This window comes from Camarhynchus parvulus, chromosome 3, assembly GCF_901933205.1.
Source record: "Camarhynchus parvulus chromosome 3, STF_HiC, whole genome shotgun sequence".
Classification (NCBI taxonomy): domain Eukaryota; kingdom Metazoa; phylum Chordata; class Aves; order Passeriformes; family Thraupidae; genus Camarhynchus; species Camarhynchus parvulus.
Window position 1 is genome coordinate 26,722,190 of NC_044573.1, and position 22,715 is coordinate 26,744,904.

The 22,715-nt window shown below is 41.4% G+C and overlaps 2 protein-coding genes across 4 annotated transcripts in view; one reads left to right on the forward strand and one right to left on the reverse strand.

The window, feature by feature from the left end:
• RHOQ (ras homolog family member Q) lies at positions 1-19,986 on the forward strand. Of its 2 annotated transcripts, none has more exons than XM_030946693.1 (5): positions 1-316; positions 466-524; positions 15,410-15,574; positions 16,309-16,404; positions 17,135-19,986. In XM_030946693.1, exons 1-5 carry the CDS (start codon positions 175-177, stop codon positions 17,288-17,290), a joined length of 618 nt encoding a protein of 205 aa, XP_030802553.1. In that variant the 5' UTR covers positions 1-174; the 3' UTR covers positions 17,291-19,986. The 2 variants fall into 2 exon arrangements, with proteins under 2 accessions (XP_030802553.1, XP_030802555.1); XM_030946695.1 differs by having other exon boundaries at positions 156-316; positions 15,477-15,574.
• Positions 11,279-22,715, reverse strand: part of PIGF (phosphatidylinositol glycan anchor biosynthesis class F) — a 25,316-nt gene continuing 13,879 nt past the window's right edge. Inside the window, exons 6-8 of one of the 2 annotated variants that reach the window (XR_004060642.1) lie at positions 17,723-17,856; positions 15,443-16,372; positions 11,279-11,820 (exon numbers count right to left, since the gene is read on the reverse strand). Coding sequence is in view for 1 of the 2 variants with exons in the window: in XM_030946692.1 (XP_030802552.1) it covers positions 17,743-17,856 (114 nt within the window). In the remaining variant the exon portion in view is untranslated. Of the gene's footprint in view, positions 16,373-17,722; positions 17,857-22,715 lie in introns of both variants that reach the window. The other variant, XM_030946692.1, reaches the window with a different exon arrangement.

The window sequence follows — 22,715 nt, forward strand, 5'->3', positions numbered from 1 at the left end:
CGCGGCCGGGGGAAGGCGGCTCCCGCCGGGCCCAGCGCGGCGGCGGATGGCGGGGGGCCGCGCCCGGCGGGGGCCGGCGGGGGCGCCCGCTGAGCGGCGGCGGCGGCGGCGGCGATGCCGAGGGGCCCGGCTCGGCGGGGCGCGCCCGCGGGGCCATGAGGGCGGGCTCCGGCCATGGCCCATGGCAGCGCGGCGGTCATGCTGAAGTGCGTGGTGGTGGGGGACGGCGCCGTGGGCAAGACGTGCCTGCTGATGAGCTACGCCAACGACGCCTTCCCCGAGGAGTACGTGCCCACCGTCTTCGACCACTACGCAGGTGAGCGGGCGGGAGGTCCCGCTACCGCCGGGGGCGGCAGCCGCTCTCTGCCCTCCCTCCATCCCCTGGCCTTGCCCTGCCGGGGGGGCCGGCAGAGGGGTCGGCCGGGCTTGCCCCCCCTCACCCGCTGTGTTTCTCCTCCCTCGCAGTCAGCGTTACCGTCGGGGGCAAGCAGTACCTGCTGGGGCTGTACGACACCGCCGGCCAGGTGAGTGCCGAGCGCTGCCCGCGGATCCCGGCCCCGTCCCCCCGCCCGCCGGCGATCCCGGCGCTGAAGTTATTCGCAGGGCTGTGGTCCGGGCTGGGCGGTTCAGGGGAATATTGGCGGGGGTGAGGGGCGATTGATAAAATCCGGCTTTAAAAGAAAACCATCGATCCAACCTCGATTCCCGAGGGCGGGCAGGAGGAGACGGGCTTTATTTTTAGCGGTGCTGGGGCCGAGGCGCCACGGCATCGCCCGGCGCTGGGCTGGGGGGATGCCCGGCGCCTGCGGGGCAGCGCTCCGGGCCGGGCATGGCTACCGGCCAGACCCCCTTGCTCGGGGTGCCGAGCCTCCCGCCGGGTTTCAGGGGGGAAATGTGCCCCGTTCGGCACAGAGGGCACACACTGCCTCAGCCACCTCGGGTCGGATGGAGAGCTAGGCTGCCGCAGCTTGCCTTGGTTGTGGTTTACAGCACTCAAATAGCTACCAAGAGTTGTTCGAACTAAAGGTGGAAAATAACAACATGTAATTCTCAGCCACTGCCTTTGAGATAACCTGGGTTTCTTTTGCTGTCCCATACAACTCAAGTGATTATTTTGGTTAAGATCATTACAGCCAATTGTGAAAGATGCTGTGATGTCAGCATGGCTCTTAAGTAACTTTAATGATGGATAAAATTCTGGATGTTTGGAGAGGTCACTGGTCTAGTGGTTTCTAAAGGGCTCCATGATTCAAATCATCTCTTCCTTCACTTAACTTGCATGGCATCAGCCACGAGCCAAGTTTGGTCTCCAGGGTTAGAGTACTATCTGGGGATCGCTTATTTGAAACCGCTTGTGAAGAGCCTGACCCCAGGAGGTGCAGGGCATATACAGAAAGGCAGCATGGGTTTCGGTAAAGTTGTGTATTCCTTATATTAAACTTCTTCTTGCAGTGTGAGCATGTGCTTTGGTCTCACATGACCTCAGACATGCTTCCTTGTTGTAAAGAGCAACTCGTAAGACAATCTCGCTGAAGTCGCATAGACTGAAGCTGTAATTTTTAACCATGTTGTTCCTATACTTAATTGAACAACTGCTGCCTGAATTAGTGTGCCTTTTTAGATCTGTATATAGCCTTGAGTTAGGGAATCAACATTTAACCAGTTCTATATCTTTGTTAGGCCTGAAATCAGTAAAAAAATTAATTCCATAAGAATTGTAGGAAACAGCACCATTTCCAGAAAGCTGATACCCTGAAGGATGAGACTCTTCCCACAAAGACTGACTTCATGCTTGTCATCTCCCTGATATAAACACAAGCTAGTCAAATTTATGCCAGCTAAGTGCATTTCTTACTACTATCATAGTCCTGGTTTTGAATAGTAATTCGTTCAGAACACAGCTTTAAAATGTTGCTAAAGTAGGTTGCAAAGTGAGGATCTAGTGCTCAGACAAAGCATTTGGTTAGTGTGCAACTATTTTTTTTTTATAATGAGCATCGGAAAGTGTGAAAGTGAGCCTAGCACTTCTGTACATATGCACGGTTAATTTGGGGATGCTTGTTCTGGGTTTGTTGCTGTTAATGTGAGTATGTGTTAGCTCTGTGCAACCTTAACTAAGGTGGCTTTGTGGTACCCACTCTGCCTGAATGTGCTGACTGCAAACACAGGTGACCTTTGGCCTCCTCAAAAGTCAGTAGGGTAAACTGGCCAGTTTACTACAAACAACAAATTAAGGTGTTCCTGTTACACTAAGAAAAACTTTTCACTGTGAAGCTGTATATAGAGAAAGTTGAGGTAAGCTTTTTTTTCCCCATTTTTGAAAAGCTGAAATCTTAATTTTCAATTCCAGGGCAGTTTTTGAGGCACCTAGAAATAGAACTTGTGGCCTGATTCAGAGGACCCTCAGTTCACATAAGGTGTTTTAATGAGGCTACCTTTACAGATATATCTGGTCTTGGCAAAACTCCCCTTTTAATCAGATCTGTGGAACTGATAAAATCTTTACCACTATCCCCATCCAACTTCAGCACGTTTGGGGAACTGGTGGATGTCAGAGACTGCCCACAGAAGCCCCATCCCAACGTCCAGTACAACTAAAGAAGGGAGTCTGTATCAAGATGCCAGTCCAGCAACTTCATTCAGTTAAAAGCTGCTTTGTCAGAGCAGCTGACAAGCCTGTCTTCCCAAAGCTACACAATAATAGAAAGCTTACATTAAAACTTAAATATATAAAAAACAGAAAAGACATGAGTTGATGATGTTTTCTCTGTGTTGGGGAAACAGCATGCTGTACCTGCTACATGCCTGCTGCTTCCACAGACTTCTGTATGGATTGGATACATTGCTGCCCAAAGCTGGGATTTCTATGCCAGCATGCATCTGTGCTTTTGTCTCTGTCACCCCCAAATAATTTTACTGTAAAATATTGGCCTGATAGTATAGTTTTATAAGACTTGGCTGTATGTGATCACTGTGGTACCTAAGTAGTTCCCAATCATCAGCAGGTTTATACTTCCAGCCCTAGAATAAGTAAATAGGTCCAATCTACAGATCTCAATTCAGGGGGAAGAGGAGTGAAAGGGGTTAATGAAAGTTCAGATAGTGACTTACTCCAAATCCATGCAGAAAGCCCTTAGCAGAAGAAAGATTAAAGACAAGATTTTGATTCATTGCTGGTGCACAGCAGGCTCATCACCCTGAAATACTGGCTTATCAGTGTGTGGGTCTCTTTAACTTGCGTAGTTATGTATTTAGCAACTTGTGACAGACTTTGCTTTGGCAGAGGAGTTGCAAGCTTTTGAGTTCATCCAGTACTCACTTCTAGCTCGCTTCCTCACAACACACACAGGATCACATGGAGTAACTATAATGATGACATAAGGCCTCATATCTTCGTGAGTTTAAAGTAGGTTGAAAACAAACATATTAAAATCCCATTTTTTCCCTGGTAATATATATATAGCAAGGAAAAATGCCACTAGTGGTTCACAAAGTTCAGTTTACACACAGGCCTTTGAGTGTTTGTGAGTTCAAGAAGGGTTTTCTCTGAAAATACTGAGGCCCTGGTTCAGCAGAAAATAGCCAGTACAGCTGCTGGGCTGTGGAGGCTCAGAGAGCCCATTTGGGTTTGCAGCTGTGGAGGCAGCCTTCCCATATCAGGGAGGTGGGTAGGAATTCAGTGTCATTCCTCCAGCAATTCCTCCCAGAGGTGGAGCTAGCAGCTCCTTTTAGCCTTGCTGCATGCAAGGGTTTAGAGCAGGTCTTGGTTTCCCCAAATGAGAACTGTGGCACCTATCTACACTGAAGACACATCAATGCACTGAAGTTTAAACATGAGGTGCTTGTGATGCTGATGTTTGGAGGCCCCTGGCTTTGCAGCAGCCTCTTCTGAGAGACTGTGTGTCAGTGCTGCTCTTCATTGAACAGGGGTGCATGGCAAAATCAGCTTGGGAAGAGAACCATGGCTTCATCAGGGGTCTGTTAACATCACCATGTTGGAGAGGTTTTGAACTGCTGGCAAGTGATTATCATTTTGCTATTCCAAGATATCAGAAGTAATACTGCCAGCTCTCAAGCAATTGACATTTTTAGAGGAATGTCCACAAGCACTAACAAAGGGGTACCACATGTCCCTTTGCCATGTCCCAAGTGGTTGGAATAAGTGGTAGGACACACAGGAGTTGCCTTTTGGGGGTTTTGCTCTATATTCAAGGCTGTTGTTTAAAATGACAGTTGGAGTCTATCCTTCTGCCGGTTCCTTTTACTGTAGGATTTTAATTCATGGTGTCCCTTTCTTCCAGTGTGTGCTGACCACATACAGGGGGAAGCCTTGCTCTGCTCCTGTATCTTTGCTGTAAAGGATGCTTGGGATCTAGAGGAAGGATGGGGGAGGCTGCAGTAGCAGAGCCTGTACTGCTTGTGTTGCTCTGGGAAGAGAGATGCTGAGGCATGGCATGACTGTTTTGTGCAGATTTGGCATCAAGCCAGCATCTGGGCAGAGCAGGGTATGGTGAATCTTACTATGGTGCAGTGCCTCATAATAACATTTATATCCCTCAGCATCACTTACTGTTGATACTAGAGGGGCCTGGTCAGACAAAGCTGAGGTGAACTGTATTCCTTGGCTCTCTGCCTTTATATCTCTGCCTTAAACACCCTAATACAGGGTCTGATAAATGAAGCTCTTGGTGCTTTCCCACCTGTCCCCAGAACAGTACCACAACACATGGTATTCACAAGCACAGAACAAGCCACTTCTTTGCACATCTCAGCCCAGATGGTCACACTGGTTGCAGCCACAGCCATCTTAATTCAGATAAACTGATTTTTTAGTTGTAACAGAAGCCCTGATGCTAAAGCAATTTTATATTTAAGTTGGTCAGGCTGCTGAAGTGTATAAAGCTAACTCAGTTATTAGGGAGATGAGTGTCTACATTAAGGAGAGGTGTAAAAACAAGTGGTTATAAATGTGAAGGTGTCTGTGTGTGAGGTGTGGTTAATAAAATGGATAGTTCCCAAACCTGTGATGGTTGCTATAAATAAATAGCAGTAATCTTTATACTTCTTGCTGGCTCTTTGTCTTGGCTTTGGTAAGTAGCCCTGGTCTAGCCCTAGGTACCACTCCAGTATCTTACTGAGAAGAGAGGCAGCTGCTGCTCTGTTGCGAAATAGAAATGTGCCTCCTCAGAGCACACTGCTCCTTCTGAGTTGCCCCTACCAGGCAGCTGTAGCTGCAAATGTCAGCCTGGAGTGAAGCAGTCTCACACAATGCAAAGCCTGCCACCCTTTACTGCAGAGGTGTAAACACTGAGCCCTCCAACATGATTTTGGCAGATCTAAACGTGAAATGTCAGCAGCTAACATCCTGTCCCCTTTCTGCCCCCCCTATGCCTCCCTCCTCCCACATGCATTTTGCCTCACTCCCTTTCCATGTCCCAGCCGAGCTGGCAGCTGGCACTGGGGAGGCTGGGAGCTCATGAGCTCACTCCCAGCCCAGCGTGCTGGCCTATGAATAGCTCAGCCTCCGCTGAAGCTGCTCTGTGCCTCAGGATGTTGCCAGCCGCGTAGATTTAACAACTGGATGTATGCAGATAAAATAAAAACATGCCTAGATTCTCCCTTTGGAATTTAAGTTTTTCAGTGTAAGAGGAGGTGAAGTGCCTGAGCTAACAATCTCTGTGTTTAGAGCTCTCTAGATAAGGGTTTAAGCAAAGAAAGGCTTTCTCTTTAAAAGGAAAAGGACTTATACCTTCAGATTGGTTATTAAAAATGGCCTTGCAACAATAATACTCTCAGTGCAAAGCCTGCATCTAAACGCCTCTTCGTGAGCTGTGACTCATGCTTTGATAGCACAGCAGCTTTCCTAGAAGGATAGGTAAGCACTGTTATCACCAGATGGGGAGGTGCAGAATGGGAGATGGTGTTCTGAGTTCCCAGAAGCATCCACTAGATAGATGTTGGAAACTCAAGACAGTTACATTTCATTTTCAGAGTGCCAAAAGCCCCATGGTACTTCTGAATAGTGACACTGAGTTATGTTAAAACCAAATCTAAGGGATGTATTTGAAAATGTAGATCCAGAATATCTTTGTCACTTTAACATCAAGTTAATGGCAGACCAAAATAAAGAACACAAAGCAAACCAAATTTGACAGGTTCTCTGAAACTTCAACTTTTGATATATTAAAAGCATATTTTTATGAAGACTACTGACCTAGGATGGACCCTTGCTAAGCATTGATTACATGGCTAAGTAAAAAGCCCTTTTTTCCTGGGTTAAGATAGCCTTTAGTTTGTGACAGACAGCTGTCTGAATTTTACCAATATTTAATTTCTTTGAGGCACAGTGGCATCTTACAATGCTATCTAAACATGACCAGCTAAAAATACAAACAGTTACTGCTCTTCCAGCGCAATGTTATTGCGTATCCTCTTACTTCCCAAGTTCATTTTAAGATGGTGTGTGCACCTGCACTCAGCTGAGTATCATATATATAATCTACAGCTGTGCTGCAGGAGGCAGTAGTGATGGAATGGGACAACTGGCTAAGGTAGCATGACTTGTGGAGTTTTTCTCATAGAGAACATACGAGACCCTGGGAATTTTTGTCAGGTCCTTACTCAGACTTCTCAATTGAAATCTGTTTTCTTTACAAAGAACTCTACATATTTTGGTAAATAGGAGAAGTATAAAAAATGCAGTTTTCATTTATAGCCTAATTCCTGATTCAGCCTCCAAACTACATCTTAAAAAAAGTAAACAGAATTAGATGAGAGCGCTGTCTCCATAGCACAGACCTGCAATGTGTTAGGGTGTGTTAGGGTCTAATCCAAAGCTCTGTGTTAGCTGGCACCCTACTGCTGATTTCAGTAAATTTTGTTCCAGTTCCCTTATTAAGAACACATGGACAAATTGGATGTAAAACCTACTTCAGCAAGGTCTTGTTGGTCCTGGGTATTCAAAAATGAACCAGCTCTTCCTACCCACATACCCCACTACCCCAAAAATCTAGGAAATTAAAACGGTTTTGCCCTTTGCTGCATGTGGGTTTTCTTTAAATCTTTGGCCTTCATCTATCTTCATGTATCAACCTTTCTCTGTATCTGTGGGGTACTAGAAATTAATCTTTCATTTAAAGGTGAAAAAGATGTGCTTTTTCTTTATAGAGATTCCAGGAACCTGGTAATTAAGAAATAATACAAAGCACACTGGTTCAAAATCCTGCAGTTCTATTGTGAATAATAAACTTCAGCATCTCAAAAATGGATGCTTTGGGGCAGAACTTCAGGACTTTTTTTTAAGCTTCCAAATTAGCACTTGCATTTCTAACAAAATTGCTCCTCCCCTAATGAGAAAAAATGCAAAATAAGGACACAGAGGAGAAGAACTGTGTCTTTTTACTGCTCTGTTCTGGAGTTTTATAAGCAGTCTATTTGTTTGAATTGGTGATTGGGTGAGTTGTGTTAAGAAAAATGTCTGAGTGCTACGTGACACTTCCAGCAGCTCTGAAGAGGTTGTGTCATTTGACACTTTACAGTTACTGTCCCCAGTCTGTTTTAATCCTGCCCCATGCTGCATCTGTGCTGTGGCACGTGTGCAATAATTCTTTGCTATGCCAGGCACTCGCTGGTGTGCACATAAAAATGCAGGTGGCAGCATTATTCTCCAGAGCAAAGCAACATCTGTCAGCATCTTAGGTGAGTCTATTGCTCCACATGAATAAAACACAGATTCAGAGTACCTCAGGCAGCTTGTGGTCTAAATTAGATGTAGTCACGAATGCTTTAAGATCATCATTAGGACTTAGTGCAATTTCCTTGATGGTCCTATTTCCAGTTGGGATTCAGTGTTGGAGTCAACAAGGGATGGATGCCAGGTGTGACCTGGGATGTGTCTTTAGTTATGACCAACAGATAGGCCAGCCACAGGCAGTGAGATGGCTTAAAAACTCCTCACATAAGAAAAACTGCCTATGGTTTTCCTTTCAATTGCCTTAACATCTGCTGAGTGTTTTATCACATTCTTCCGTGGGAGCTGTTAGCCCTAGCAAATGGGACTTGATATAAAACAAGGTGCAGAAGACTCTTAGGAACTCCTTTCATTCCAGAAACTCTTTCACTGTGATGTGTTCATTCACATGTGCACATGACAGCCCTGGCACTCTCCTGAGAAGTTGTGTGATGGGAGCTAATCTTGAGGAGGCAGTAAAGCTGTAATCTGCTGTGTTCCTCAACACTGGACTGAAGAATGAGCTTTTGGGGTTCATTTGTAAAAGGTGAAAGGGAATGGGACACCTAACTGATCAGTCTTGTTTGTCTGATCAGTCTTTATACAAGTAACAAATTAAAAGACATATCTGATATTATATGGATAACTGTATTAAACCAACTCTGTAGGCTGTTTTGCCTGTGACAACAGGTCATATTCTTCTGTGAAAATAAAGTCAGAGAACCTATCTTTCCAAAGAGCAGGTTCTGCAGAGGATCTATCCAGATCTCCTATGCCAGGGTGCATTGTATTTTTTAACTTTATTTTCTGTATCTGAAAGAATGGAAAATCCTGATCGTTCATGGCTGCAGACACAACTGGGGTGAATTCCTTTCCTGGGGAAAATGGAAATCCGATGAGGAAAAAATGCTGTTCATAAAGTCACTGACAGTGAGAAAGTTATGCAGAGCAGGACTGAGATTTCTTATGGGCAAGGAGTGAAAGGGTTTGTCCATGCCAGCTACTCTGCCATTTCTTAGGAGCTCCATAGTGGCTAGACAACAGGTTTAAGTGAAGGTGTTCAAGGGAACCTGTGCCTGCAGTCAGCTGAATACATGTTCTGTTGATACAGATGCTAAAATAATAAGCCCTATAGGGCAAATTAAGGGACTTTCACTTTTAGAAAACCAACCAGCAAGCTGAAGTTCTCACGGTGATGGAGAGAAGGGAATTGAGACCATCTAGGAAAGTAGTTTAGCATCACCACATGGCAAGATGTAGCATTTGGACAGTACCGAATTCCATATTAAGGCTAAGATCAAATCTGATCACTTAAAGGCAATTTTGTATATAATAAAAGAAATATGCCATTCTTCCTGTCTCTCATGATCTAAAATCCATCTTAACTAGGCTCCATCTTCCAGCTAGTTATTTCTGTCTATCCAGAAAAGCTTTTCAGAGATGTAAGCAGCTGCACAGTTCTCAAATATGCCAGGAGGAAAGTTTTGTTATTAAAAAAAAAAGGTAATTCACAAACCCCGGGCTTTTTCAATGTATAATTCATATGTCCTTTGAACAGTCCTCCTCACAGGAATTCAGAAATGGATTTAGATCAGTTTACTTCCTTTTTAGAATACAATGGAAGAGCACTTACTCTGCATACTTGCAGCCTTTTCGATAAATTAAAAATAGATGCTGGGCCCAAACCAACAGCTTTTTGCACTCTCTGGGAAACCTGTGCTAACAAACCACAACAGGACAATTCTGCTTTCTTTAGCAATGCAAGCTGTATCCTCAGAAGCCTGTGAAGAGACAGAGGGTCTGTAGTGCACTTTTCCCCTGCAGCCAGGGAATAATCACTGCATCTTTCTTGTTTTGCATATTCAAAAGCTAGGGGCTACAGATGTAGACAACTGAAAAATCAAATGCAGTCATCAGCATAGCAGAGCTTGGGTCATAGAATTGGCTAAGCAGACAATGCACTGTCAGTCCAAACTGCAGCTTTATGCCAAATGGTCCTGCATTAGTGGTGCCTTGTGAGCGGCAGTGCCAGGAAAGCAGCATCCTGGGGGACGCTCTACCCTCCTGCCTTGCAAAGGGTTACAGTGTTACACAGCCCAGACTGAAAAATTTGAAGAGTGTTTTTTAGCCAGAGAAGCAATTTATGCTTGGCATGGGGCAGTACAGGCCACTTCCCTCTCTCTCCTCCCCCACCAAGTGTCTTGCAGAATCAGAAACCACAGGGTGATTCAGTGCAGTGAAGTCTGGTTCCTGGTGTGCTTTTGCAGTAAGCAGTTGCTTTAGACAGAGGCTTTGCCTGGTGCTTATAGCAAAGTTGCAGATCAGCCTTTAATTCCAAATAATTTGGGGGACATGGCAAGATGTGTCCAGAGGTAGCTGTGAGTTGTTACTAAGTCCACACTTATGTACATCAGAAATTATGGTTCACTTGTTATGTTTTCCAAAATATTACAGGGGGCCTTCTGAAACAGAAACTTATTTTCAGGGAGGAAAAGTGAAAAATGCAGTCTTGAATGACAGCTTTGAAATGTATTTAAAAAACTGAAATATGGCAAGTCATAATGAGAGGACTTCTGCCTCTTGTTACTATGAAGTGGTTAAAACAGACTTTTACCAGGGATTTTACTCTGCAAAACTCTGCCTCACTGCACTCCTCTGAGCAGTAGTGATTACCCTTTGCTGCATGAAGGTTGGATTCCTCTAGCAACTCTGCCTGATGTCTATTTTTGGCTTCCTCTCTAAAAACAGATGGTTGGGAGTGAGAACCTCTCCTTACGATTGCTGTTGTAAGCTGTGAAAGCAACAGATGGTTGCTAACACAGAGATCACAAACGCAGAGGTTTTGAGCTCCGGTTTTTCTTCCAGTGGTGCAAGCTTTATTTTGTTTCCACCCATCCACTTTATACCTCTTGGAATAGAAATAGGTTTATCAAGAATATGTCAGTATAACAACTGAAGATGCATTGTTAAAATTTCATTCCTAAACTGCAAAACGCATAAAGTAATTTATTACTTTGGTTCTGTCAGAACAAGACACTGAGTGTGAATTAAAACATGACAAATCTTGGGCCCTTGCATCAGTGTTAATGATATACCATAATTTGGTTTCTCCTATTTTCTTAAAAACACTAGCAAAGAAATAAAACCCAACCAGACAGATACAGGTTAACACTGTCTTCATGACTTGCAATGGCAGATCTGAGAGGCCTGGACTTCCTCAAAGGTCTTGGTCAAGGTGTGGGAAGGTATTGGCTGCAAAGAACTAACTGCCTTTCATCTCTCTGAAGCAGCCAGAGAGACCCTAATACCATTCCAGATGAGCAGGAGGCCTGTGGTCTCACACTGCTAACAGAGGGGTAAGGACCTCTTCTGTGTGTCCATCACTTCAACTGGAGCTGGGAGGAGTGTGATTCCATAAATCAGGGGAAGCCACAAGGTCTCTACACACAGAACCTCTGTATGTCTGTGCCTCGCACCTCAGTGCTCTAATAAACATAAAGAAATAGGAAATAGTGCTTTCTGTGGGTCAAGAAGGCTGTCCAGAAATTATTATACTCCACTTTGTCTGAGTTTATTTTTTAAAAAAAATATCTCACTGCACATAAGCTGTGTACATCAAAGGCTTTTGGAGTGCGTTGCAAAGACTAATGCATTATTAAGCTAGCAAACCCCTACAGATGGGAGGATGCAAACAGAGAGAGGATAATGATTTGCTCAGGACTACATACTGTGTCAGTGGCAGAATTTGGAATACAGTTTCCTTCTCTTTAGCTGTGTCTCAGCTGATATCCAGAGAACTGGGCAAAAGTATCAGTTCAAAATCAAATGCGTGACTTGAAATGGGACACTGTGTTCTGCTTCTGGTCTGAGCAAACCCATGAAATGAAGAATATTATAATGCTGCAATACCATTCTTCAGTCTGCATACAAAAAGTTTCTCAAGACCTCTGTTTCTGGACAGGTAAATGTTGGAAATAGTCAGATTTTGACGTGTTAGAGCAAATCCTCTTCACCATCCAAAATACAGTATCCAAATACAAGGCAGCCGAAAATCTCAGGCAGATTAGGTACTGTAACATGGAAAAGGAGACCTAAAGGATAGATTTTAAGAAACCAAGATAAAGGCAATGCTAGACAAACCTTCATCCTAACATAAGAAGACATGGTAATTTTAAAGCCTGAATTTCCATTCTCCACTTTATAAACAAAACCCCCTGTTTGTAGTTGAGAAGCCAAATCCTTATGTCCTTCATCTCATCTCCTTCTTTATGTCTGTTGTGTACTGGCAGCTGTCCTGGCTTTCCACAGGGATACTAGGGAAATTATGAACAGCCCTGCTGCAGTGTCATGTCTTTTAGAGGGATCACAGCTCCACAGAACATTAATTAAGTCAACATTCTTGTGGCCAGTTTTGCTTGAAGTTACTATAGCCCTCATATTTTCTGTATTCACCTGCTTCAGCAAACAATTTTTTTAAACTCTAGAGTATGTTGGAGAATGAGCTGTTTCACTATTATAGCCTTGAGTTTTTGAGACTTATACTGATTATTTCAATCCTTAGGGGCTTTCTTGCCCATCTTATTCACATTCTTAAAATATTCCTGCTAATATCCTTAAATATTTTTAAAGTCTAAATATATATGCAGTGCCTCCTCCAATCAGATTGTCTAATTAGTCTAATTGCTGTATAGTGTGGTATGTACATGCACTCAAATTGGAATTTATGCTGACTGGCTAGTATAATCAATTTTGCTGTTGCATTTCATTTTAGAATAAACCACATTTATTTCCCTTACACTAGATTCAGGAAATAAATTACAGTTGAAGCAATAAAATTTTTCCAGGCTTCTCTAACATTCAGTCTAAATTAATTTGGTATTTCAGAATCTTCTACCAGTTGTAGCAGTTATGCTGGCCCAATACATCACAGAAAGTTTACAGGTTTTATTGCTGTTTCTGAGGGGCTGTTGGGAGGCAGAAGGAGTCTTTAAGCCCAGCCAGCCTACTAGATGCTGACGAAATTTAAGAGGGGTTTCTCCCAGGAGGACTCAGGACCAGTTCAATCATGTGGTGGAAGGCTTTGTTAGAACTACTGCCACTATTAGTGTCAATGCACACCTGATGTTCAGAGCACAGACAAGGTTCAAAGGACAGCCTGAGAGCACTGTCATGTTTCAAGCAGCAGGGCTGGTGGGTATAGCCAAATTCTCTGATAATTTAAGGAAGCTTCAATGCAGTGAAGCCACTACAGCAAACAGCACACACATCTTTGGCTGTGGTATATGGTGTATCCAATCACATTGTACTTGCCTTCTGTTTAACTCTTAATTACTTACACATGCCCACAGCTGGCCCAGTGCAAGTGGAACAGGGTATAAATCAAAAATCACATAAACAAGTGCAGGAAAGGAGCTCAGACCTGAGACTGGCTTTAAAAAAATGATTAATATTTGCTATGAATAAAAGGTCCATCTGTAATTTGAAATGGATTAACTAAAGAGCTATTTTAAGGTTAATGGACTAACAGTAATTTCTGGTGACAGTGAAATGCTTTCTCCATTCCAGCATTTAGTGCAGACAGTATTCTAGTTATCCTAATCCAGATAGGAGATTTTTAGACAATGCAGAGTATAGGGATGGCAACTCTTTGGCGGTAGGAACAAATTACAGCTTTTAACTAGATTTTTTAAAAATACAACTTATTCACTAATACCCCACATATGATTTAGAGCTGATTTTCAGAGCAGCTGAGGGGTCCACTGTGTGTTCTTTCATGTAGATTTTGTACTCCAGGGAACAAAGTAACTGGTAGTTGAGAAGTTTCTTTTAGGATTTTAGTCTCCATCCCAGAAAATAGAGTGCAACCCTGAGCAGGATCTAGCTATATTCAGTATAGAAGTGAAACATAAAATACATGTCTAAAAAAACTAACTGAATGCTAAAAGAGTTTCAACTTCCTGTGTTGGTGTTCTGAAGTTATTTCTGCTTTCTATGATGAATGTCCACAGATTTGGAAGAGACATAGTTACTGTTTCTTTCTTCTGAATCAGGGCAAGAGCCTGACACTGGCAGGGAAAAGGCCTGTCAAATGTTGTAGCTTCAAAGTGGTCTCAGTTACTGTGGTTGTGAAATTGGGAACCCCACTCAACAATTAAGCATGCACTAGCTAACTGACGAGCCTGTTTACAAAACTAGAGTGGATACTCAAAATGGCACAAGAGTATGACAAGGAATGATCACCTCCTTGCTACTGCAGGATTTCTGCCTGCGCTTGTCTTTCCTCCAGTTCATGAGAATAACAGCTCTCTTCCCACAGCTGTTGACTTCCAAATGGAAAAATGAGCAAAGCAGAAACTGTTCTGCGGATGTTCTCACAGTTTTTCTGAAATTCTAGTGACCATGTTTAAAACCTAACAAATCAATGAAGGTCGTTTCTGAGGGTGTGACTATAGGTTAATAATCTGGTAATGTGGCTGTTCCCAAGGAAACAAAAATTTAATTTTCTGTCTCATTTCAAACATGGACTTGAATTACATTTCTGTCTCTATGTTTAATGAATGAATCATTGCAATATTTGTGAGATTTAATTAAGATGGGGAGTTTACATGGGAAAAAGGGAAACTGCTGCAGCAGCCCTAATAAATTGGTGTTTACTGTGGAAGGTATAAATCCAGCATTTGTTAGTGTCTCTGCAATGCCTGGCCTCAGTCTTAGCTATCTATGTTGCAAAAACCACCAAAATTCTATAGTAGGAATGGTAAGGCAGTGGTTCACTGCCAAAGACCAAAGCCTTGCATAGAGAAGCTGGGGCATGTTCCCTCTGGCTGTTAGCTAAAACAAGGGGCAAAAATCCACTTTCTCCCTTGCTAGAGAGAACTCTGATTTACAAGAGGGGCAATGCTCCTAGGTACTTGTCTTGCCACAGTATGGTATACCCTGGCAGTAGGACTGCTGACTTTAAATGCTGGGACTCTAAATGTCTAAATAATCTTTTCACACTAACTCCTCCCCCACACTCCCAACAAACAAATAAACAAAGACATTAATATTCCATAGCGTTCTTGATTCTGAATTTCTGTTCCATCTAATCTTTTGCTGGGCTTGCTAGTAGAAAGCACAGTCTAGACAAAAAAGGTCCCTTCTGATCTTTCCTACTGCCCTGAACACTAGGAACAGGACTGTAAGGTTTCTGAGAAACAAAGGAATTCTAAGGAGGGCTTTAAATATCATCTCTGTGTATGATCCAAAATAGAACATTTAAGTGCACCGAACAGCCTTAATCTAGTCTAGCTTTGTATAACCTGGATGACTCTACAGCAGTCACACCTGCTCATTTCTCTACAAATACTCGTCTTTGATCTGCAAGTATGTTTGAAACATAAGCCTTTTGTTTTTTTCCTGAAGTGAAAACTTTTTGAATGTTAATCATCTATATATTCTCATAGAGAAGCAAGTTTCTATCAGTATTAACACATTTTTCAAAATATTTACATGCATATATAGTGATCTTCACATGGAAATTTTGCTCTAACAGTGATACTAAGTAACTTAGAATAGTTTTAAACATTCAGAAAGTTTGCCTCAACAACCTTCATGAAATACAAATACAGTTTCTGAATATAACTGTTAAAATACAGGCAACAATTTAATATTGCAGATAACAGAATTTTTCTTCCTTAGGAAGACTATGATCGTCTGAGACCTTTATCTTACCCTATGACCGATGTCTTCCTTATCTGCTTCTCAGTGGTAAACCCTGCTTCATTTCAAAATGTGAAGGAAGAGTGGGTACCGGAGTTGAAGGAATATGCACCTAATGTTCCCTTTTTACTAGTAGGAACACAGGTATTTTTGGTTCTGTTCTACTTTTATTTAAATAATTAGGATCACTGTATGGTGCCTTTTCTCTGGGCTGGAAGTTGAGGCCCAACAGCACCTGTGCAGCACCTCCTTCTGCCTTTGGAGGAACAACCCTTACAGGTGGCAGAAAAACACAGATACATGCTGTTCTCCAATGAGCTATCCCCATTTTGTTAAAAAAAACTTATGTCCATTGTAAACACGGTGGCAAGATGGGCTGCATGTCTCTCATGTGACTTTCTAAAAAGTCACGGGACTTATTGAATAAAATTGTCTGCTCATGCCCATGTTACTGGAATTTCTTGGGTTTACAACTATTAGTCACATGCAATATTTGCTGAAGCAAAGGAAAAGGGGAGAAATCAGACAATTTCCTCTTGCTTCTTGTGGGTAGTGGACTGGGCTTCATTTATGAAGTGACCCACATGTTGGTGTTACCTATGGGTTAATCTTTCCGCCACTGCATTTGGTATTCTAAGATGATCACATCTAATTGAAGTGCTGAATTACAGAATAAATGTTTCTTCCTTCTAAAGGTTCCAACTTAAATTGAGGCCTCTTGAATCAGGAAGGGTCCACGATCTGAATCATGACATTACTCCATTTTCATAGAGATAATATTCCATTGAATGATTCTCCTTTAAAAAGAGGGTATCATATTGCCTGCTGACTTTTGTTTAGAGAAAGTATTCCAGCATGACTTCAATCTTTCTTGCTAGATTGATCTCCGTGATGACCCAAAAACTCTGGCAAGACTGAATGATATGAAAGAGAAGCCCGTATCTGTGGAGCAAGGACAGAAGTTAGCAAAAGAGGTAAACTGGATACTCCGAAATGAAACCAACTAACAAAAACAACAACAACTAAACACCCCTATTTCTACTTGACTTTGTCTTCCTTTACCACTTTTTGCATATTTTTAGCTGTCCACATATGAAATCTTGTGACTACTTACCAGTTAACAACACCTACATTAATGAGTAGACCTATGTAATTACACTTTCTTGCCAGTAATAGTTCAAATTTTCAGTGTAGACACTTGTAAAAGCTATACAAGCTATATAAATATTACTCAAAGATAATTAAAATCCACAGACTGGTTGAGGTTGGAAGGGACCTCTCCTGCTCAAGCAAAATGTTGGAAGCATCTTTTAGATATTATTTGAGAATGTTATACTGCCACTGTAACTACTATGTGGGTAATGCTTACCAGGACACTTACAGAGCATTTATTTTTGAAACACAAATAAGTAATGTAATTATATTTTGCTCTTTAATTATCAACCATATCTTAGGCCTCCACTGCCAATCTAAAGAACTTACTTCTTTCCCACAGAAACCAACGTAAATACCTTCCAGATCTTTGGACAAAGGACAGAAATTATTTTCTCCTACAAGGGGGGGGTGCACATTTAGATAACTTTTTTTAGATTGCAGCCAAACATTGTAATGTTGCTATGGGGGGAGAAAAAAAAAGCAGAAATGCCCAGATGGAATTGAACAGCTGAGACATACTGCTATTGAATTAACTTATTTTCTTGACAGATAGGAGCCTACTGTTACGTGGAGTGTTCAGCTTTAACACAGAAAGGACTGAAGACTGTTTTTGATGAAGCTATTATAGCCATTCTAACTCCAAAGAAACACACAGTGAAGAAGAGAATAGGCTCAAGATGCATAAACTGCTGTTTGATCACGTGAGAGACATTTAACAATGGCCAGGCTTACTGTGAAATTCTACTGATTTTAAATACAATACATTAAGTACATAGTGAATTTGTTCCAGGTTTGAAAGTTAAACCTACGTTTCTGCCTTCTACAACCAGTGAAATCCAGAGGAATAAAATCAAACTCAACGAACTTGTAATAAGAAGCCACCACATCTGTTACAAATATTTTATTCAGACTGGAAGGTACAATCTCTCAGGGTTACACAGTCTAGAGGAAGCAAAAACTGCACCATGCTGAAATGGCATCTATGTGATTTTACTGAGTGGAGATGCTTGGCCTGAAATACTCTAACTGAATTTGGACAGTCTTCTGCTTTGACTCTATATATATATATATATATATATATCTCTTTAAAACCCCCAACTTTTGCACAGTCTGTATGGAATCTGCACAAAGAAATACCTTGTCTCTTTTTGTTCCGGTTATCTGCTTTTGTATGTAAGCTGCTTCCGGTTCCAGTGTATCCACAGAGGTGCAATAATCAGACCAGCCATATAGCCAAAGGTAGCTCCGAGGGAACAGGAAATGGGCCATACCTGAGGGGAGAACACCAGGCAGAAGCAGACAATGAGGAAAATGTCTGTGGTTTTTTGTACTTCATGAGCACAAAGTCTAGGTACTGAAAGACAGTAGTCTTATTCTACTTTAAAGCTTGATGTGCTTTCCTAAAAATGCCAAAAGCATAACAATCGTCTTCATGAATACTAAATGCTGTTGTACAGTTTTTAATTAATATGCATTAAAATGTAAGCAGGCTTCTGGCTATTGCAGACTTTAGCTTGATAGTCCAAAAACTATGTGGAAAATAACACCTCTTAGAAGTGTCTGTATCTCGGAAGCATTCAGCTGACCTGACTTCCTACTCTGCTGTACACATTTGGATACCTACAGATTTTTCAGCAACTTCTCCTTTCAATCTCTCATGGTGTTTTGAAGCTTTCAGGTGTGTATAGAGGAATTAGTATTCAAATAAGGCCAGAGACTGAGATAGAGGTTTGTTGGCTTTTTTTCTTGAAAAGTATGTGAAAGGATAAATTTCCCTCTGGCTAGCAGTAGGGAGGGAACACAAATTTGGAAGCTGACTGAACATCTTGCACCCAGATCATCAAACTTGTAGTAAGCCAGTAATGTCAAAGAGAGCTTTAATTGTATGCTCTATTTTCAACTATAAGAAAAGGAAGCCAACTCAATAGATCTGACTTAACTTTAACAAACCATCTTGTACTGACCCAGAGTAGTAATAGAATTCTTCCCTGCTCTTTTTTTTTTTTTTTTAAATTATAATTGGTATTGATTTGCAGGGAGGAATGGCCAAACCAAGACTTAACCAGTTTGTCATCAGATGTAGCTTATAGTACCAGTCCACTACATACTGCATTTGATGAAAGTCTCAACTAAGGCGGTAATTAATTAATTAATTAATTTTAGAATAAACAGAATTCCCAGGCCTCTTTAAAATTTTCCTTTGCTTTTTTTTTTTTTTTTTTGCAAGGACAGGTTTGCAGTTCCTGCTCTACAGTGCATATTCCTAAAGCAAGTATGGACTGGACTCTCCTTTTGTTTTTTAAATTAAGGGGGTATTTCCCCCCTCCCCATAGTGCTTGAGACTGAGAAATGCACTAGACAATAGAGGAAGTATCCCAATCTCCAGCCTTCTTTTCTACTTCACTTTGACTTGCAATTCATGAATATCAAGTGAACTTGCTCTTAATGGTACTGGTTCTTCCTTTCATTCATTTTCCTAGCTCTGATTCTTCTCTTTACTTCATTATCACTTAAAAGAATATATTTATTCACATCCTTTGATCATGGGAATTTTAACTACAAAAAAGAGTAATGTATTTTGTCCTCTGCTCTTTCATCTTCAATCTCTTCAGTTGTTTCATCTTCACATTCCTTAGCATTTACAGCTTTTATATGTTATTTGGAGGTCTTAAGGAGTGTAGCAAAGATGATTACTAAACAAGGTGCCTTAGGTACTCTTTATTGACCTTGTTTCATTCTTTCACTTTCATACATTCTGTCTCTGCTGCTTTTGTTGCTGAGTATTTCCGCAGTTGCCTCTCAAGCCAAAGATTTGCTTGTTTTCATTCATTTACTGTGTACAGTAGATCATCTATAAAAAGCCTTGAGAGGCTTTGGCATGGTAAGTACTACATGCATTTGAAACTCACATAAGTTTGTGGCCTTGGCTAAACTTACACTTCAGGTGGATCTTTTCAACTTTTAAACAAAATGTAATTATTTCTAGCATTTTGCATATTACACTTGTCTAAAGGACAAAACAATAAAAAAAGTCCTTGAAACCCTTCTGCTCACTCAGTAATGTTCAGATGGAACACAAGTCATACTTTTTTATCCACTGATGAAGTCAAATACCACTCCAATATCCACAAAACTATGGACAAAGGCTTCTTAACTCGGTGGTGCTTTTACATCAGATTTGCTGAGTGATCAATGATCAATCCTTCATTAAATTTTTACCTACATTAGGTGAATTTGTAGTTGCCTATTTGCTTTCCAGAACTACAGGTAGATGATGGACTCTGAATTGATCATATTCCCCTAACTAGAGAGCGAATATCCCTGATGACCCAATGACCCTGTATATTGTGCTATTTTGTGTATAGTGGGTGACTATTGGTATGATTAAAAAGATATCTGATGATTGTTGTAGCCTCTTTCACCTGACTGAACTGCAACTTGGGACATGTTTTTTCAATAGCTGTGTAACTTTTAATACCAATTATGCCTCTGTCTGTCTTCTAAAACATTCAATTTTTGCTTTGGTTTTTAAAAGTCAGTGTTACCTTACATAAGTTTCAGGCTCTCTCTCTTTACAGTTGAATCTCTGACCTCTGAACACTCACAAATGGCAGGTGGAAAAGATAGGGAACAAAGGGAAGAAAACATGCTATCTCCCCATCTATGAATAAGACAGAAAAAGACAGAACCTCATCCCTTCTAGTGGCATGAAACAGAGGGGCACTAGGCCAGGCACTTGTTCTTACTGTGCTGCTTGGACAGCCCAAAGTAGTTCTGAGGGCAGTTCGATTGGCCTTTTGAAAATTCCCGAAGCACAGCAGTTAAAAGCCTGGATTTAAGAGTGTTGTTGTCCTGCCATTTTCTCTAACCCTCAAGACCTGGCAAAACCCCCTAACAAACAGGTAATAATACCAGTTTTGAACCTTTTGTTCTTGACTGATGGCTTCTAGGCTACATATAGCCCAAGGCACCCATGGGTATATCTAAAGCAGCAAGTTATCAAAGACAGATTAAGATACAGTTCCTAAGCACTCAGCTGCACTAAAATAACACCACTTTCACATGCTTTTGGCTGTCTACGAAAATGGGTTGCCTCTTTCTGTGGAAGTGGGTTGCTTTATTTTGTATTAGCTGCTGCCCTCATTTTTCTGAGGCCCAATCACTTTCTTCTGGACCTTTTTAAATGACTTTGACTTTCTCAATTGGCCTGCTTTTGCCCCCTCTTTCATATTATCTCAAACTTGGTTTAAAGTCCTTGACTTGGTATGAAATGCCTGTAAGTGATAAAAATCTAAGCAGCAAATATCTGTCTGCCTGTTTCAAGAGATTCCATTCTGCTTGCTTAAAATATGAGACTTGTAATACACCCCTCTCATCCCCTGAGAACTTTCCAGCTCAGTTCCTCCTACATCATGCTCCCTTCTGCCTTGAGGAAGCTGACATATCCTGCCCCAGTACTGATGTCATGTCTGGGCTGGGTCAGCAGCAAGGGAATAAGATGTTAGGCTGCATGGTCTAGCTGCACTTTTGCTGAGGGGAAAAAAGGCTGATAAGGAAAGAAAAGTGTGGGGAGCGCAGGAGATAGAACAGAACATTTTTCATGAAACTGTCAAGAAATGCCTTATCTGTCTCAGCAGCTGGGAAGCACCAACTACCATTCTCACAGCCTAAGACAAGAAGAATCAGTTTTTTACATATCAAATGCATGGTGAAAAGGGCAATTTTAACAACCTGTAGATGATTACTAGGAACCTGAACAGCAGCTTGGCAAAAACAAATCTTACCAAGAACAAAAAAACGCATTTTAATGGACAGAGCATGAGGCAGTGTTTAATGAAAAGCAATTCTGACTTCTGCTATTCGTTTAAATTTTCTTTTTGCCTTTTCATCTGGCAGCAGTGTTAGGACTTCACAGGAATTTCTTTAGGCTAGCTAAATAGACACTGCAGAACTGCAAGGTTTTTAGTATATATTAGAACTCATTTTAAGAATAATGACTCAAAATAGGAATTGCCAACCTTTCAGGACACAAATGAGCTAGTTTTCCTCAGTGCTCTTTAGAACAGCTAAGATTCTATGATGTGAGAATGCTTAGCAAATTGCATGGAAAGCAGAGCATGTTGCAGGATTCCAGCAAGGTATCTAGCTCTGCTGGACTGTGCATGTAGCTGGCTAAACCAGAATTCTGACTGCATGACAGTTTTGTCATCTATTACGAGTCTTGCATCCCATGCAAGGGAATTACATAGACATTGATAAGGACATAAGGGCCAGATGCTTATAGACCAGAGGAGCAACACAAAGTTTTTAAAGATATTATGAAGTAAGCAGCTGCCTGCTGGAACTTTCATTATACAAATGCAAATACAGTGAGGCAATCTACTGTACTTACTTTTCAGTAAACTTAAGAGTGTTTTTCTCATATTCCTAAACACGATTTTTTGTATGCTTACTGTTCCAAATAACTAATTTGACTGTCAATTAGAAGGCTATGTAATAATTTTTGTTTCATCTTAAAACTGAATAAATGAGCACAATTATTTTCCCTCCCTGTTTCTAACATGCCTTAAATTCCTGTTTAGTCTGTACTGTCTCAAAAACTTCAGTACATGCCTTTAATCTATTTTGGTTGCATGCACATGTTAACTACAAGTGTCTTATCACATTGTACAGAATGTGTGTGTTGACAAGCACACACCAAGAAGAAAGTGTGAGACTTTTTTCAGGCTGGCATTTGTAACTAGAAGTTGATTTCATGGATTTGTGTTCTAAAGTTATAGCAAGCATAACAGCCTTTGATCTCACCATTAAGGTTTACAGTGAACAGTAAACACATTATTAAATAAACAATGATAACCACACTAAAGTGGAACAAGCTTCTACCTCTGTTTAAAACAACTCCAACTGCATATTATCCCTTCTTCTTGTATTAAGCAACTTCTCTAATACCAAAACTTTCACAGTAGGTAGTAGATCCAAAAAGGAATACAAGAAGGAAACTCTCTGAGCTGTGTTAAGAAGAACCAAAGCAGAGTGAAAGTTTATAGTCCCAGCTTACTTGAGTAAGCACCAAGAACTGTACCCAAGATTCTCTGGATTATTTTTCAGGCTACAAATGTCTGAGAGGTAT